Consider the following 20802-nt stretch of genomic DNA (forward strand, 5'->3'; position numbering starts at 1 on the left):
GTATTACTTGAACTGTCCGCATCTCCTTGGAGTGTCGGCATGTCTGGTTTTAATCAATCTTAACTATACCTTGTAATTCATTGGACTTAAAGTATGGGAATCTTGGGGTAATTTTCTGATTGTAGCTTGATACAGTTGCATATCTCTTGTTATGAGGCAGGATGTAGCCCAGTGGTAAACCGCTCGCCTCATGCACGGTCGGTCTAAGATCGATCCCCGCCACTGGACCCATTCGGCCATTTCTTTCTCATTCCAGCCAGTGCACCACAACTGGTATATCAAAGATCGTGGTATGTGCTATCCTGTCTGTGGGAAGGTGCATATAAAAGATCCCTTGCTAAGTACTAATGGAAAAATGTAGTGGGTTTCCTCTCTAAGACTATATGTAAAAATTACCAAATGTTTGACATCCAGTCAATAAATGATTAATATATCAGTGTGCCTTGACCCATTTAGAGCCCCACAACTGATATATCAAAAGCTGTGGTATGTGCTATCCTGTCTGGGATGATGCATATAAAAGATCCTTCACTACTGATGGAAAAATGTAGCGGGTTTCATCTCTAAGACTATATGTAAAAATTACCAAATGTTTGACATCCAATAGCCGATGATTAATAAGTCAATATGCTCTAGTGGTGTTGTTAAACAAAACAAAAGTTTTTTTACAGTACCGTACACAAGTCTTGGTGAACTTCTGATTGCAGCATGATACAGATGCATATCTCTTGTTAGATATCGTTTTGTTATATAAATATTTGTAGAAAAATTATATTTGTATGCACAGAATGAGGGGAAAAAGATTATGTGCTGCATGATACTGTTTTGTATCTTGTTGTAGATATGGTTTTGTGATATAAATATTTGGAGAAAAAATATATTTGTGTGTATGCGTGCAGTATAAGACAAAAGGTCACTAAGTGATCATTTACTGGGTGTGGGTGGAGGTGGGGATAATATATTTATAAAATACCAGTATCAATAAAAGTTTAAGACATTGTATAATAAAATTAAAACAAAACATGTTATTTACATGTTTATACATTTATATTTTTCAAGAAAATAACTTCTTTTTTTATATAATTATTACTTATATTTACCAATAAACAACTTTGCTAATTATATTATACACAATTCGACTTGTATATTTAAATAATTAAATTTTCATTACAATTTAATGTCATACTATTGGTCCAGCCATAGCAACATGAGTTTGTTAAGTTCTTGATGAAAGAAAAAAAGAAAGGAATGTTTTATTTAACGACGCACTCAACACATTTTATTTACAGTTATATGGTGTCAAACATATGGTTAAGGACCACACAGATATTGAGAGAGAAAACCTGCTGTCGCCACTTCATGGCCTACTCTTTTCAGTCAGCAACAAGGGATTTTGTATATGCACCATCCCATAGTCCAATGGGCCCACCGACAGGGATCAATCCCAGACCAACTGTGCGTCAAGCGAGCGCTATACCACTGAGCTATGTGCTGCCCCAATTTCTTGATGAATGTAAAAATAACATTGTTGGGAAATCTCCTATCTGATAATGCCACTATATATTGGTACTTAGTCTTTGGGAAAAACCCCACAATCAAGATAAAATAGTGTTATTGGGGTGGGGGCGTAGCCCAGTGGTAAAGCGCTTACTTGATGCGGTGGGCCCATTGGGCTAATTCTCGTTCCAGCCAGTACATGCACCACGACTGGTATATCAAAGGCCATGGTATGTGTTATCCTGTCTGTGGGATGGTGCATATTAAAGATCCCTTTGCTATTAATGGAAAAAATGTACCAGGTTTCCTCTCTAAGACTATATGTCAAAAAGTTTAATTATAAGGATTGTCCATTATTTCTTTTACATATATATTCATTTGTGTATGAACAAAAACTAATCATTTGCAACTTTATGTGTGAACATCTTCACCGATTTACTTTTGAACAAAAAAGAAATAACAGACAATCTCCAAGTATAAGATAATTAAAACATTTTTAAAAAATTATTATTTACATGTACACACAAATATATAAACAATTGTTATTTTTAATTTTTATCTGCTACAAAAAAACCTCAAAGTTATATTTACCAGTAAACAACTTTGCTTTATATTTTACAAGTACACCTCTACATGTATATATTTAGTAGTAAACTTTTTTTTTCTCCTTTTTTTTTTGTCAGCTATATACTACTCAAAAGAATTTAAGGGTCAAAAATGTATAACCAAATAAGTTTCAGAGTGTATTAGATTGATGATGTAAACTACACCAAAAATTTAATTTATTGTTCCATATTTACAAAAAACCACAAATAAACGTCACTGTATACAAGAAAGTCACATGACATGCTGTCAAAGTTGAAGGTTGTCAAACATGGATTTTACACATTAGAACATTCGTTTAATAGTGTGTGAATCCACCCCTGGCGCGAATACACTCGACACATCGTTGCCTCATGCTGTTGATCAGACGTCTGAAGAACTCTTGGGGAATGGCCTGCCACTCTGCCATAAGAAGTTGACCCAGATCATGAAGGTTGGCCGGAGGGGCATGGTTATCCCGAACTCTCCTGCCTAATTCGTCCCAGGCGTCTCTATTGGGGCCAAGTCAGGCGAATATGCTGGCCAATCCATCCTGGCGATACCTTGTTGTCTGAGAAAGTCCGTTACCACCCTGGCGCGGTGGGGTCTGGCATTGTCATCCTGCAGAACTGCCCCGCCGCCAATCTGCTGAAGGCCTGGGAGAACCAACGGCCGGATAATCTCATTCAGATAGCGGATTCCATTCAGATTGCCATCCACCACATAGAGGGGGGTCCTGTGGTGGATAGAGATGCCGCCCCACACCATGACGCTGCCACCACTGAACCGGTGACGTTGTCTAACGTTAACGTCAGCGAAGCGCTCCCCAGGACGTATGTAGACACGAACCCGACCGTCATTGAACTGGAGACTAAACATGGACTCATCAGTGAACATCACTCGACCCCACTGAACACGTTGCCACCACAGATGAAGCGTGCACCAGTGACGTCTGGCCGTTCTGTGACGTGGTAGGAGTGGTGGTCGAACAGCCTGGCGACGGCAGCGTAGATTATTGGCTCTCAGACGATTACGTATGGTTTGATCAGACACTCGAGTTCCAGTCGCAGTCCGCAGATTGTCATGTAATCGGCGTGCAGTGGTTGTGCGTTGACGTAGAGCCATATTGGTGATGTAGCGGTCCTCTCTATTTGTAGTGCTTCGGGGTCTTCCCGAACGTGGACGATTTCGAACAGAATTCGTTGCTTGGTACCGTTGCCACAGTCGGCCAACGACACTCTGACTGACACCAAGTCTCAGAGCAACATTTCTTTGCGTATTGCCATCCTGAAGCCAAGCAATAGCCCTTCCTCGATCTTCGATAGTCAGTTGACGTCGTACCATTGTCGAATTTGGAGTGTGCACCGTACACGAACGCAAGCTCCAATTATACGGAAATTCAGCATTGGGAAAATGGAATACACGTGCAAAGCGTGCAAATGAAGCGCTTTGTGAAAAAGCAAGTTATGGGCACTTAGCAGACCTTTCGCTTTCGCCCTAATTTTCGTGCAAATGTAAGCATGTTTTCGCCATTAGAACTAGTCGACAGTGTCAATGACAGTGGATTTTAATTCATTTATGGGTTGCTTAGACCCACTTTCATCAAAATGGAACAATACCATGCGTGACATTATGGTCTAGCTAATATAATTGACATTCAGAAAATAATGTCGAAAATATCGTCTGACCCTTAAATTCTTTTGAGTAGTTATATATATATTTTTTTTTAAACCCTAAACAATCACATATTTTAATCTCTACATATTTTCTAACGAAAGCAACTTATAATTATTTAACTTATTTTTTTATTTTTTTTTACATTTTATGTCGGTACAATTATTTCTACCATTTTGTGATCAACTAATAATTAATTTACTAAAAAATATTCACCAAACAAAAATGTATTAATTTCTTATCCAATTGTAATGACTTCTACAAATTATTTTAATGTAATTGATATATTTTATTTCTTTTTTTATTAAATTTTTAACAAACTTTGCTTGTACACATGTACAGGCCATTGGTCTACAGGCTGGTAGGTACTGGGTTCGGATCCCAGTCAAGGCATGGGATTTTTAATCCAGATACCAACTCCAAACCCTGAGTGAGTGTTCCGCAAGGCTCAGTGGGTAGGTGTAAACCACTTGCACCGACCAGTGATCCATAACTGGTTCAACAAAGGCCATGGTGTGTGCTATCCTGCCTGTGGGAAGCGCAAATAAAAGATCCCTTGCTGCTAATCAGAAAGAGTAGCTCATGTAGTGGCGACAGCGGGTTTCCTGTCAAACTCTGTGTGGTCCTTAACCATATGTCTGATGCATATAACCATAAATAAAATGTGTTGAGTGCGTCATTAAATAAAACATTTCTTTCTTTCTTTTTTTGTACACATGTACATGTACAGTACAGTACATATTGTAATTAGCACTGAATATATCAATCCAGAGATATATATAAAAAACATTTTATATAATCATCTTCATATGTCTGAACTTTGGCAATAATACCAGTGTTCTATAATAAGCAAAACGTCAAACTACAGATTTGTTTTTCCTTGTATAAACTTTCTAGAGTTTCTGTCTTCCAGGCTTCTGATATGATCTACATACCTAGCTTGGTTGGGGGGTTTTTTCTCCCTTTTTTTAAAGAAAAAAATATTTGTGTGTATGTGATAGCTTTGTGTGCAGTGAGAGTATTTGAACAATGTTTGATGTTGCATGAAATACTTGAAGTTCGCATTCACCGTGTGATTGTTTTGTGTCGAATTACACAAAAAAGAAGATAACTGCAATTGGCGGGACACCAAGCGTTATTTAACAATTCATATTTTAAAAAGATTAATCTGATTTTTAAAAAGATTATTAAAGCTGACAGAATATGATAATTATTGTCCTGCATTTGTCTAAAACAAATATAAACCAAATATGGAAAGTAATATTTAATACCTTGTTAAATTTTAAAAATAAAATCTCAATGCATAAAGGGATTTGTGATAATATTGTAACCTGACCATATGAATTTATTTTTTCATATCAGTTGGTCAAAGGCTGTGGTATGTGCTTTCCTGTCTGTGGGAAAGTGCATATAAAAGATCCCTTGCTGCTAATGGAAAAATATAGCGGGTTTCCTCTGATGACTATGAGTCAGAATGATCAAATGTTTGACATCCAATAGCCGATGATTAATTAATCAATGTGCTCTAGTGGTGCTGTTAAACAAAACAAAGTTTAAACTTTTTCTTTTTACATCTATACATTTTTAAAGCTACTGATCCTATAGTTCCAAAAATACATACAGTTTGATGAACTTCATGTATACTGTATAAACCATTAAAAATACTGGATTTGCCAAAAATGGTGATTTGAGAAAGAAGTTGTGACTTAATGGTTAAAAAACAGCTACCAGTACAAGAGCTGAATATATTTTACACTGGCTAATAACTAGGGTCAGTAATATTTGAAAAACATTTGAGATTGAAAGGAAGGAAATGCTTTATATAACGACGCACTCAACACATTTTATTTATGGTTATATGGCGTTAGACATATGGTTAAAGACCTCACAGATATTGAGAGAGGAAACCCGCTGTCGCCACTTCAGGGGCTACTCTTTTTGATTAGCAGTTCACCATCCCACAGACAGGATAACACATACCACGGCCTTTGGTATACCAGTCGTGGTGCACTGGCTCGAGCAAGAAATTTTGAGATTGGATATAGTGCAATGCAATAATATGGTGCGGTGCGGTGCTGTGCAGTACAGTTCAGTACAATACAATACAATACAATACAATACAATACAATACTTCATTATTTTAAAAAGGATTTTGTGTTGAATTATTTTAAAAAGGATTGTGTTACATTGACATCTTGATTTTTTAAAAATAATCACACCTTTAGATTGCCACGTGATACCAGAATACATGTATATTTTGAACCTGAAGTCAACACCTTATATAGGCATGGATCCAGATTTACTTGCAGGGAGGGGTCTACTTAAAGGGAAGTTGTATATTAGTGGTGAATGCACTTAACAAATAAGTTGAATTAAATATATGTTTTTGTTGTGAGTGGGGGGGGGGGGGGGGGGTCCAGACCATCTCAACCCCATCTCCCTGGATTCACACCTGTTAGGCTTGAATAGGTCAGATGATGAGATTATATATGTTGATTGGATTAAAACATAAAGAATTTCATTACGACTAAAACCATCATAAGCTGATTGAAGCTCTGCAGGCAACCTCATCTGATTTACTCATCATATACGTTTGGTTATTTACACAGACTTATAGCAGTTTGTACTCTTAAAATCCTATTCTAAAATAACAGTTTGTAACTGTCAAAACAATTTTAAAACGCCCCAAAAAACCCATTATGTTGAGGTTAGCTGACAATGTAGATGGAAAGGCACTTTTAAAAAATAATACTATTCATAGAAAAATAATTTCAGTACAAAAATTATTTTTCTCAGATCCAGTATGCATACTTTTAAAAATTTGTAAATTCTTTCCCCTCTCCATTCTTCAAGTGATAACTGTCCTTTTTTTTTCTTTTTGATTTCATTTCAGGGTCTGTGATTCATATAAATAAATAATTTCATTAAAGTCTTTCACTAACATTTTTTTTTTTATTAGACCTACATGTGTAGTAGAGTGAAACCCCTTTAAACCGGACAACCAAGTAAAATGCCCTTTGTTAAGGGGTTGCTTGTTTAGAGAGGTTATGTTCTGTGTTCATATTTAAAAACGGACTGTAAAAAAAAACCATCCCTTTTTGAGATAATTCCAGTGTATAGAGGGTCCACTGTTGAGGGGTTAAAATATAGATGTGTACTTTTTAAAAATGTGTACATTCTTTTCCCTTTCCATTTAAAAAAAAATATATATATTTATTGCCCCAGATATTTATATATTGATAATATCAGGGCTGGGACCCTGAAATCATTATCTTACAATAGATACATAAATACAAAGTGCATTCAATAAAATTACTAGTTGATTGAAACAGTCAAATTTGGAGCACAAAATTAATGATATAATAAAAGAGAATTTAAACAGCTAGACAGAGATAACCCCTTTCCATTCTTCATAAAATAATTGTAAATTTGTTTTTCCTTTTTTGATGTCATTCCAGAGGTCTGTGGTTTGATAGTATGTATGGAAATCTTCTCAAAGTCGATGCGTTTGGGAACATCCTTGTGTGTGTCCATGGATTTCAGTTCATGCGGGGGTGAGTATCTTTCTGTCTACTGCTTAATCCAGTAATGGATGTTGAATATGGTTAAAAGTCATTATTGAAGGATGTTTACCAGCCTCGGTGGCGTAGTGGTTAAGCCATCGGACTACAGGCTGGTAGGTACAGGTTCGCAGCCCGGTACCGGCTCCAACCCAGAGTGAGTTCTTAAGGGCTCAATGGGTAGGTGTAAGGCCACTACACCCTCTTCTCTCTCACTAACTACTAACCAACTAACAATTAACCTATTGTCCTGGACAGACAGCCCAGATAGCTGAGGTGTGTGCCCAGGACAGCGTGCTTGAACCTTAATTGGATATAAGCACGAAAATAAGTTGAAATGAAATAAAGGATGTTTGGTAATATAGTTTGATTACTAAAGTAGTTGCTTTAGTATGGATTAAATCCTTTGTTTTGTTAGGAAATACTCACGGTGATCAAGTTTCCAGAATTAAAAAAAAAAGTCCAGAATTTTCGTCTTATAAAAAGTCATATATTTGGAATTCCGGAATTGATGCCAAATATCTGGGGGGTTTTTTCAAATACGCTATCATTTTATTTTATGAGCTACTACTTCTTATCACATTCTACATTCTCAGAATTTACTATTTTTATATCTCCTTTTAACGTGAACTCAGTATTGTCTACAGAGTTATCTACAATTACTAAATTAAGACGTGTCTATGTGACTGTATTTGTCAAAACCCGACCAGTGAAAATATTTTGTAAATATATGTCTTACATGGCATTTTGATGCGGTTTTTAATATTTTTTTTTATATAAAACTGCTGTTTTAGAGCGCTTTAAATATTATTTTGAAAAGGGTATTCTCACACTTAAAATGAAAAAAAAAAAATCCGGAATTTTTTTTTTTTCAATTGGGTTGGTTGCCCTAAATATCAATTTTAATCTGTTGATAGTAAATCATATTTGCTATTATTAATGCTCAGGCATGGATATGGGGAGGGGGAGGGTTGAGTGGTCTAGACCCCTCTGCTCACAATTAAACATTTGGGGGGTTTTCCTCATATTTTGAAGTTCATTCACTACTAATAATATAACTTCCATTTAAATAATTGCATGTAGACTTCCCTCTGCAAAAAATCCAAGATCTACTCCGGATGCTTAAATTGTTTTGCTAAAATAGAAGGTTTGATGGCATAAGTAGCTGAAAGACAGGAGTGCTGTCAGAATTAGAAGGAAAATTCAAAGAACAGAAAGGAAAAGTGCCAATTAGGGAAGTGAAAAACAAAAAAGTTGAAGAGATATTTATAAAAAAAAATGTATGTGAAATATTGGCTGAATGAGAAGGGGATACCATGTGGCTGATAAAGATAAACATGATTTCCTGCTAAATTTGGTCTTCCAAGAAAGGTATTGAAAGATATGGAAAAAGTGGATTGCTTTCATACAATTCATGGATTGTCATATTCATAAAGTAAGAATGGTCACTCAAAAGAAGAACGAATTACAACCGTTACATTAAAGAGACTGTTCATAGTTTGCTGCCATTGTAATATGTTTTTGACTATTAGAACTTTTGTAATAACTGAATTTACATACTAGGCCATTATAACATAAATCCTGGATTTTTATTGCCATCCAACCCAGGGATACTAGGCCCACCCTATTTTATATATAATTGTTCTCTAAAATTTCAATATGTTCAGTTAGTGGTCTAATGTCTGTTTTGACGGCTACTTTTCAATGCATTAACCTGCTGTTTTTAGACTACTGTTGTATCTACGCAGATCCTGTACAAATTGATAAAACAATATTACAATAATGGAAATGAGAGTGTATAAAAAATAAAAAATAATCTGTTTGTCTCAATGACGTCATGATGAGAATGATGTCAGGATGACGTTACGTCATCTTATTGTTAATTTGAAAAAGGCAATATGCCGAAACATGTCATTATTAAATAACTGAACTGTTGGTAGTAGTTTTATTATTATTATTTTTTTAAATGTAATTTTGTGTTATATATACAATGCTTGATGTGCAGTATTTTCCAAAATTCTGAAAATAAAAAATAAAATTTCACAAACATCCAACTGCATTTAAAAAAAAAATTTATGAAAAATAAACCCTAGCAGAGTGAAGTTCATTATAATGTGTTTCTGGTTATATCCTAATATTTGCAGTAGCCCAACTAACCTGGACGCAGTTCCACGAAACAATCTTAGGGCTAAGTTCATTATAAGTGCATAAGATAGTAATGCACTTAAGATGATCTTAGCACTAAGATCGCTTCATGGAACGGAGCACTGGATTTTGTCTCCCAGTAATCTTGTACATACAAAAGATTTAACGCCATATAATGCCATATAACCGTAAATAAAATGTGTTGAGTGCATCGTTAAATAAAACATTTTCTTCCTTCCACTACAAACATTAGGTCAATCAGAAACACACTGAATATACAAACATTGATATTCTGAACAAGAAAAAATCTATTTCCTATGTACTTTAAGTCGTTAACAAGGCTCCATTAGTAGAAATATCTTCATAATACCAGTAAATTTAGGACACTTGATTTCACTAAATGCAATGATTTCGATGTTTGCTGCCAGCAACCGTTTAATGATCCAGTACTTTGTGTGAGTTAATTAATTTGATCAGACTTGCGTCAGTGGACAATAACACTGCCTCTGTGCCTCTCATAATGTCACAGAGTCAAAATGGCTTCCACCTGTGACACCAGATGTGGTTTGAAGAACTGGGGTTTCCGAGTTTGACCTCAGGGAAGGTAATCCTCATTCAGGTGTTGAAGAGCTTGATAATGAGATAATTTGTGGAGAATTAGTCACTTAATCGAGATAGAAACCAGGCTCTAGGCTCTTCTTTTGCTGAATCAGTGAACAGCATGCATGGAACAGGAATCTAGTGAGTTAATTCAGCAGACACAGTGAGTTAATTCAGCAGACACAGTGAGTTAATTCAGCAGACGTCATCCAGTATCTGTTCATGCAGATGTCATCCAGTATCTGTCGAAGCAGACGGCATCCAGTATTTGTCCAAGCAGACATCATCCAGTATCTGGCCTCCTGACTCCTGCTGATAACTTCATTGTTTATTTAAACACCATCAACTGTACTTGTGCCTGACACAGATTTATTTGGGCTGTGATGGAATAAGAACAAGAAACTCATTAATATGTTTATGATATCTTAACAGTAGAAGTTGTGTACGGTATCAGTAAAGAAATCAACACTTGGCAGGAATATGTTTTCTTGTTAGGATTGTGTACACAAATAGTTGTTCTTTTATCAACAAATGGAGTAAGAACAGTACATGTAGTAAGCCATGAATACAAAAAGGTTAAAGGCACTGATCCTGGTTATTAATATTATTATTAAACAGTGTTTATACGCTTTTTTGATCATTCAGTTAAATATAAATTAGTGACATTACTCACAATTTGATTTTTAAAATATTAATATTGTTACTGGTAAATCCAATGTATTTCTGATTGTCTCAAATAGATTTTATATAAAATGGTAACTTGGAAACTAAAATAAATCATTTTAAACCTGTTAAAACCTTTGTAACAATTGGTAATTAATTTTAAACATGTTCTTCATTCATACAATATTTCTCTTTCTTTAAAACTTAACTTTCTTTAAAGTTATTTCCTTTGAATTCTGTAATAAAAACTAAAATGTTATAATGATAAATTAATACTTCATATTTCTCCAACTCTATAAAAAAAAAACCTGTCCACTGTCACCAGATGTCCTATATATGAAGGTTCCAATATAGTATTTTACACACAGAAGGAAAATACACGGAATGCCTTTCACAAATAAGTGGTGTTATGTTGGTGCACACTGTGAAACAGTTTGACTGAACTTATTAAATTTGGCACGGGACATTGAAGTAAAATTTACACACTTCTTACGACATCCTTCTTTCCTGTTATGAGCTGTGAAAGTACATCATTTTAAATAGCTGGCATTTTTGTGAGTCGTGTAAATCATCGGCACTGCCACTAGGTTCTAAAATCTACGCACTTCCTTGCACCTGGTACAATTATTGCCTACCGTAAACAAGATGTTTATAGAATCTGAAGGATCCGACCAGTCTAGTTTTCTGTGTAGAACGGGATGCATCAAATTGTTTTCTGTACTAGTAATGGAATAATAATCCATCTTATTTCTATATATTTAATTTTTTTAAATTAAATTATGTATTTTTTTAATTGCCCTAGACCATTAAGACCGTATGAGAATTGGGGTGCCTTATTTCTGTATTCATGTAGTATATGTAAAGCCAATATTTCTGTATTCATGTATTATATGTAAAACCAATATTTCTGTATTGATGTAGTACATGTAAAACCAATATTTCTGTATTCATGTAGTACATGTAAAACCAATATTTCTGTATTCATGTAGTACATGAAAAACCAATATTTCTGTATTCATGTAGTATATGAAAAACCAATATTTCTGTAATCATGTAGTATATGAAAAACCAATATTTCTGTATTCATGTAGTATATGTAAAACCAATATTTCTGTATTCATGTAGTACATGTAAAACCAATATTTCTGTATTCATGTAGTACATGTAAAACCAATATTTCTGTATTCATGTAGTACATGTAAAACCAATAGTTCTGTATTCATGTAGTACATGTAAAACCAATAGTTCTGTATTCATGTAGTACATGTAAAACCAATAGTTCTGTATTCATGTAGTACATGTAAAACCAATAGTTCTGTATTCATGTAGTACATGTAAAACCAATAGTTCTGTATTCATGTAGTACATGTAAAACCAATAGTTCTGTATTCATGTAGTACATGTAAAACCAATAGTTCTGTATTCATGTAGTACATGTAAAACCAATATTTCTGTATTCATGTAGTATATGTAAAACCAATAGTTCTGTATTCATGTAGTATATGTAAAACCAATATTTCTGTATTCATGTAGTACATGTAAAACCAATATTTCTGTATTCATGTAGTACATGTAAAACCAATATTTCTGTATTCATGTAGTACATGTAAAACCAATATTTCTGTATTCATGTAGTACATGTAAAACCAATAGTTCTGTATTCATGTAGTACATGTAAAACCAATAGTTCTGTATTCATGTAGTACATGTAAAACCAATAGTTCTGTATTCATGTAGTACATGTAAAACCAATAGTTCTGTATTCATGTAGTACATGTAAAACCAATAGTTCTGTATTCATGTAGTACATGTAAAACCAATAGTTCTGTATTCATGTAGTACATGTAAAACCAATATTTCTGTATTCATGTAGTATATGTAAAACCAATAGTTCTGTATTCATGTAGTACATGTAAAACCAATATTTCTGTATTCATGTAGTACATGTAAAACCAATATTTCTGTATTCATGTAGTACATGTAAAACCAATATTTCTGTATTCATGTAGTACATGTAAAACCAATATTTCTGTATTCATGTAGTACATGTAAAACCAATATTTCTGTATTCATGTAGTATATGAAAAACCAATATTTCTGTATTCATGTAGTACATGTAAAACCAATAGTTCTGTATTCATGTAGTACATGTAAAACCAATAGTTCTGTATTCATGTAGTACATGTAAAACCAATAGTTCTGTATTCATGTAGTACATGTAAAACCAATATTTCTGTATTCATGTAGTACATGTAAAACCAATAGTTCTGTATTCATGTAGTACATGTAAAACCAATATTTCTGTATTCATGTAGTACATGTAAAACCAATATTTCTGTATTCATGTAGTAGATGAAAAACCAATATTTCTGTATTCATGTAGTACATGTAAAACCAATATTTCTGTATTCATGTAGTACATGTAAAACCAATATTTCTGTATTCATGTAGTACATGTAAAACCAATATTTCTGTATTCATGTAGTAGATGAAAAACCAATATTTCTGTATTCATGTAGTACATGTAAAACCAATATTTCTGTATTCATGTAGTACATGAAAAACCAATATTTCTGTATTCATGTAGTACATGAAAAACCAATATTTCTGTAATCATGTAGTACATGAAAAACCAATATTTCTGTATTCATGTAGTACATGTAAAACCAATATTTCTGTAATCATGTAGTATATGAAAAACCAATATTTCTGTATTCATGTAGTATATCTAAAACCAATATTTCTGTATTCATGTAGTACATGTAAAACCAATATTTCTGTATTCATGTAGTACATGTAAAACCAATATTTCTGTAATCATGTAGTATATAAAAAACCAATATTTCTGTATTCATGTAGTACATGTAAAACCAATATTTCTGTATTCATGTAGTAGATGAAAAACCAATATTTCTGTATTCATGTAGTACATGTAAAACCAATATTTCTGTATTCATGTAGTACATGTAAAACCAATATTTCTGTATTCATGTAGTACATGTAAAACCAATATTTCTGTATTCATGTAGTACATGTAAAACCAATATTTCTGTATTCATGTAGTAGATGAAAACCAATATTTCTGTATTCATGTAGTACATGTAATATTTCTGTATTCATGTAGTAAAAAAACCAATATTTCTGTATTCATGTAGTATATGAAAAACCAATATTTCTGTATTCATGTAGTATATGAAAAACCAATATTTCTGTAATCATGTAGTATATGAAAAACCAATATTTCTGTATTCATGTAGTACATGTAAAACCAATATTTCTGTAATCATGTAGTATATGAAAAACCAATATTTCTGTATTCATGTAGTATATCTAAAACCAATATTTCTGTATTCATGTAGTACATGTAAAACCAATATTTCTGTATTCATGTAGTATATGAAAAACCAATATTTCTGTATTCATGTAGTACATGTAAAACCAATATTTCTGTATTCATGTAGTACATGTAAAACCAATATTTCTGTATTCATGTAGTAGATGAAAAACCAATATTTCTGTATTCATGTAGTAGATGAAAAACCAATATTTCTGTATTCATGTAGTACATGTAAAACCAATATTTCTGTATTCATGTAGTACATGTAAAACCAATATTTCTGTATTCATGTAGTACATGTAAAACCAATATTTCTGTATTCATGTAGTATATGAAAAACCAATATTTCTGTATTCATGTAGTATATGTAAAACTAATATTTCTGTATTCATGTAGTACATGTAAAACCAATATTTCTGTATTCATGTAGTACATGTAAAACCAATATTTCTGTATTCATGTAGTACATGCAAAACCAATATTTTAAATTTTTCTAGTATATTCAAAACCATTATTTCTATATTCTTGTAGTACATGAAAAACCAATATTTCTATATTTATGTAGAACATGCAAAACCAATATTACTATGTTCTTCTAATACATGCAAAACCAATATTACTATATTCTTCTAATACATGCAAAACCAATATTTCTATATTCTTCTAATACATGCAAAACCAATATTTCTATATTTTTCTAGTATATTCAAAACCATTATTCCTATATTCTTGTAGTAAATGCAAAACCATTATTTCTATATTCTTGTAGTAAATGCAAAACCAATATTTCTGTATTGCTGTAGTAAATGCAAAACCAATATTTCTATATTCCTGTAGTAAATGCAAAACCAATATTTCTATATTCCTGTAGTAAATGCAAAACCAATATCTATATTCTTGTAGTAAGTGCAAAACCAATATTTCTATATCCGTGTAGTAAATTCAAAACCAATATTTCTATATCCGTGTAGTAAATGTAAAACCAATATTTCTATATGCTTGTAGTGTATGCAGTGCTGGGGTGTCATTAAACATTCATTCATTCATTTATTCCTTCATTCATTCATTCATAGTAATTGCAAAATGAAGTCTAGTTATATATGGGCCATCATGGCTATGAACAACATGTTTGGGGTTCTATGTTAAAATGACACCCGAGTACATTGTTTAATCAGTGCCTGTTTGGTGTCTCCATGTATTGAAATGTTATCAGAGGTGAAAGTTATACGAAATTCAAGATTTCAAGATTGTCTGTACAATGCTTTCATGATTTCCACTGTTTGTCCAAAAGTTTCAAGATTTTTTTCCATCCAGTGCACTTACGATATGCTTACGACTAATGCTTTGCATCCATTCTGAATAGGGACTGCCATTTTAGACTATCATTCAACTCTAACCCTAGGGCCAATTCCACTACCTGAACATAAGTATTAAAAGTTCCAGATTTTAATTTTTTTAATTTTGTAACCCATTTTCATCTCTGTCTAATTAAAAGTATTTTTTCACTTCACAATCTGTTTTGCTTCTCAAGCTCACTTCTCTGGCGACCTTTGAACCAAAGTTTGTTCACACATATCAGTCGTGTCTTAATTTTACTACCTGTCCCAGCAGGCATTGCTGTTTATTCTAGCGGGGTTTTTTTTTCTTCCTTCTCTTCTTTACTTTTTTTTTTTAACCATCTGTGAGATATTACATCTGGACGAAATAAGACTTGATTTTTCCATATGCTTCTTGGGCTCCCCTATATTTAGCATTACAGAGAGGAAGTCCACTGCTATCTGGAATTCAAATCGGACAATAACACTAAGAGTCCCTGGCGCACATGCTAATGTGAAAAGTTTATCAAAGCCATCAGTTTAGTTTTCATTTCCTGCTAATTTATTAAATTATTTGGAGACTATCAGTAAAACTCGGCCCCCTGCATGTGGCCCACCATTACTCGAAGGCTTTGATGACCTTTTTATATGTGGAAAGTGATTCCTGAGGAAGATAACCCTTCATTGCAGGATGGAAGCCAAATTGTAAGATCGTAATAGTGACACTTGTGATAGATACGATATGCAAGGCACTTGTGATTTATACGATGAGCAGGAAATTTTAACAGGTTTTTATTTGTCAATGAAGTTTCTAAACATTAAATTGTTAGCTTTTTTAATTTTTTTTTCTCCCCTTTTTTACTGTATGCGGGTTTAAAAAAAAAATTATTTATATATACTGTGGCGATACTTCTAGCTGTTATTTCATTATTCAGGGGTGGGAATTCTCCTCAGATCCACGGTTTTCCTCTCATGAAACATTGCGTTTCCTCGCATTTTAATCGTCCTTTCCTCCAAAATGTGTCAGATGGCACAGCTTTTAACCTAGGATTTCAGGAATTTCCACTGGCCTCGGTGGCGTTGTGGTAGGCCATCGGTCTACAGGCTGGTACGTACTGGGTTCGGATCCCAGTCGAGGCATGGGATTTTTAATCCAGATACTGATTCCAAACCCAGACCAGTGATCCATAACTGGTTCAACAAAGGCCATGGTTTGTGCTATCCTGCCTGTGGGAAGCGCAAATATAAGTTCCCTTGCTGCTAATCGGAAAGAGTAGCCCATGTAGTGGCGACAGCGGGTTTCCTCTCAAAATCTGTGTGGTCCATAACCATATGTCTGACGCCATATAACCGTAAATAAAATGTGTTGAGTGCGTTGTTAAATAAAACATTTCTTTCTTTCTTTCAGGAATTTCCGGGACCCCTCTAGATTTCCTCCTTTTTTTTTACAGTTCACCAATTCCCACCCCTACTTACTTCATTATTAGGCCTGAAGAGCTTTATTACAAAGTGAAAACATTAGATGTTAAATATCTGATATATATATATGTTTTGTGAGAGTTTTTAATTATATATATTGTGGCGACACCTCTTCTCATTATTTCATTTATTCAGCATGAAGAGCTTTATTACAAAGTTTATATCAATCAATACATACATATATATAATAAACGTTTTGATAAATTTTCTGCTTTTAACTATACATAAATTAATAGTGCACTAAACTTATGCAGGGAGAAAGTTTAAAAAAACACCAGAAGAGATATTACAGTTTGACGTTATCCGAAAGCTTTCTTCAGAAGTCATAATTCATTGCGCGAGTAAATGATTGTGATTGCGAGTTTTACAGCTTACCTCAGTGATGCATTCCCAGGCCTGCATGGTGCAGGGTTTTCCAAGTACAGCTTGTATTGGGCAGGAAGTGGCTGTCACAATTGTCCCGCTTAGAATAATTGTTTTGTCTTGATCAGTTTTTAGCTGCAGAACTTGGAGCCGAGGAACTTGTCTGCGTGCATGTAGCAGGAATTTGGGTTTTTTGGGGTTTGTAAAATATATAATTATATAATACAAAACATGAATATTTATTAAAAGTTATGCTATACATTATAGAGCATTTCTATTTATTAATAGTTATGCTATGCATTATAGACCGTTTCTTTGCCTGTTATCAGAGACAATATTATTGTCTAATATATCCATCAGTCCATTTGTCCTTCCATCCTTCCCTCCATTCATCGGTTTATTAATCCATCTGTCCACACACATCATTGCATCTGTTGGTGTGTTTGTATTGGGTTTATTAATCCATCTGTCCACACACATTGCATCTGTTGGTGTGTTTGTATTGGGTTTATTAATCCATCTGTCCACACACATCATTGCATCTGTTGGTGTGTTTGTATTGGGGTTTTTTAGTTATTATAATGATATATATTATTATCATTATTATTATTATTATTTTATATTATTATTTTATTAATATCATTATTATCATTTTCATCATCATTATCATTTTCATCATCATTATCATCATCATCATCATCATTATTGGATTAGTTTGATGCTATAAACTCCACCATCCCATATGGCTTTAATACATGTATTTTATTGCAAACAAAAATTGTCCTTAACTTTAGTTAATGGCAAATTACCATTAGTTGGTAGTACATGTATGTATATTAATAGATATATATTTTTAAAAACATTAAAAAAACCACCCACATTTTCTATAAGCAAAATTATTTCAGGATCTACTTCAACCGATTTAGTGTTCCTCACCTCATGTTCTGGATGTGTGTGGGTGGGGATGGCCCAGTAAGCAACAGTTTCTCATCTCAAGCTATATAGTGAGGTGCTAAATGATTGGTATAATTTTATGAATGAAAAAATTGCTAATTTGCCATGAATAGAAGACAGGATGTGATGTTTTGAGACGAAGCAGGTTAGCTTCCTGCCCACAAATAAAGCCATCTATGTGGGAAGCAGCTAGGCTGCCAGCGAGAGGAAATTCCTCACACTTACTGTAGCCCCAGGGAGCTAATATTGATCATCTTCAGATAGCCTCATGGCATGTTTTTACACTTCTTCAAATGTTGCTGTAGTTCCGTAAACGAAACTCAAGCGGTCCGTCATATTTTCATACCTCATAATGGCAATTTAAAACTCATCACTGTTTTTCCCTCACACATCTGGCTAATTTTTCAAACAGTCGACCCTATTATGGGAAAAACATTTTGTCTGCTTAATTCTCTGTGGGGTTCTGCAGCAATCATATTTTGTGAAGATGTCTAAACACGCATGGTTATAGAGCCGGCCTCCCATGGTGTACTTGCATAAATACACATGAATAGAGCATGACGTGGTTTAGAATTCTTAAGACTTAATAGCCATTGCAGTCTACAGGAACCTTCACAGACTTCACTACAATTTCCAATTTGCTAAATTAATTCTTCATTTTTTAAGTTTATTTGGCCATTTCTCGTTTCAGCCAGTGCACCACGACTGGTATATCAAAGGCCATGGTATGTGCTATTCTGTCTGAGGGATGGTGCATATAAAAGATCCCTTGCTACTAAAATGGGAAAAAATCCTGTTTTGGACGGAGGAGCTGGCAGAAGTTTACACCTGTGCCCAGCACAGGCGTCTGCTACAACAGCATGCTCTGAATGTGCACATAAAACCCATAAAACCCTCCATCTGACCTAATGGAAAAATATAGTGGCCAGTTTTTTTCTCTAAGACTATATGTCATAATTACCAAATGTTTGACATCCAATAGCCGATGATTAATAAATCAACGTGCTTTAAAATTAGTGGTGCCATTAAACATAACAAACTTTAACTGTTTTTAATGTTAACTATTTAAAAAATTTCTCTTACAAATATGAATCCCATACAATTATTTTTTGTTTAATGTATATCTGCTACTACAGTGAAACCCCCTCAATACTGGACTCTCAGTACCGGACTCTCAATACTGGACTCTCTTAATACCAGACTCTCTGAATACCAGACTCTCTGAATACTGGATCCTCTCAATACCAGACTCTTAATACCGGACCCTCTCAATACCAGACTCTCTGAATACTGGATCCTCTCAATACCGGACTCTCTCAATAGCAGACTCTCTGAATACTGGATCCTCTCAATACCAGACTCTTAATACCGGACCCTCTCAATACCAGACTCTCTCAATACCGGACCCTCTCAATACCAGACTCTCTCAATACCAGACCCTCTCAATATCAGACTCTCTTAATACCGGACCCCCTCAATACCAGACTCTCTCAATACCGGACCCTCTCAATACCAGACTCTTTCAATACCAGACTCTTTCAATACCGGACCCTCTCAATACCGGACCCCTTCAATACCAGACTCTCTCAATACCGGACCCTCTCAATACCAGACTCTCAATACCGGACACCCTTAATATCAGACTCTCAGTACCGGACCCTCTCAGTACCGGACCCCCTCAGTACCGGACCCCCTCAGTACTGGACCCTCTCAATACCGGACCCTCTCAATACCAGACCCTCTCAGTACCAGAATTCTCTCAAAACTGGACGTTTTCTTTGACTATAAGTACTGTGATTTAATAAGCATTTTTAAACAATGATAAATCAAATGAAACAAAGTATAGCAATCTGCTTGTAAAAAAAAACGCAAATATGGAAATTAGCATTTCTGCCTGCAGAATCGTGAATGAGAAATATGTGGAATTATGTTAAAGGGACATTCCTGAGTTTGCTACATTGTAAGATGTTTCCGACTAATAAAATATTTCTACAATTAAACTTACATATTAAATATATTTTCTTGTTTAGAATATCAGTGTCTGTGTTTCTGGCGTCTTAATATTTGTAAAAAGCCCAAACTGGATTTTGTCTTCAAATAATTTCGTACGTACAAATTTTTTTATTTTAGGAAATAAAATGAAATTTAACCTAGTAGAAATATTATAACGATCAGAAACATGTTTAATATACAGCCACTAATATATTATGCAGAAAAATATATTTGATATGTAATTACAATCGTTAAAAAGTCTCTGTTAGTCAGTAACATCTTAAAAATTGCAGCAAACTCAGGAATGTCCCTTTAATAGAAAGCAGGCCTTACTGTTAAGTCTAAAATGTCTTAGTTTATGGAAAGAAGTTCAAAGAAGTGCATTTAAAAGTAAATACACTCTTTTCCACTTACACATACCTGTACATGTATAATAAACATGTATGGATTTGCTTTACATTTTAAATAAACATTTATATATAAAAAACACATGTATGTTTATGTAATCAGCACTCCTCTAAACTATCTACTACAGTGAAACTTCTCAAGACTGGACCTTCTTTAAACCAGAATTCCCTCAAAACCAGATGTTTTACAGAGTCCCTTTTTAAAAACCAGAACAGAACAACTTCTCTTAACT

At 34.0% G+C, this 20802-nt stretch overlaps 1 protein-coding gene across 1 annotated transcript in view; it reads left to right on the forward strand.

Annotated features, from left to right (window-relative positions):
• The window catches only part of LOC121383188 (cytosolic purine 5'-nucleotidase-like), a 160823-nt gene that overhangs the window by 51294 nt on the left and 88727 nt on the right, over nucleotides 1-20802 (forward strand). The window contains exon 5 of the mRNA XM_041513043.1: nucleotides 7212-7307. Within this exon, the coding sequence (XP_041368977.1) occupies nucleotides 7212-7307 (96 nt within the window). The remainder of the gene's footprint in view (nucleotides 1-7211; nucleotides 7308-20802) is intronic.

This window comes from Gigantopelta aegis, chromosome 10 (genome assembly GCF_016097555.1).
Source record: "Gigantopelta aegis isolate Gae_Host chromosome 10, Gae_host_genome, whole genome shotgun sequence".
Lineage (NCBI taxonomy): Eukaryota > Metazoa > Mollusca > Gastropoda > Neomphalida > Peltospiridae > Gigantopelta > Gigantopelta aegis.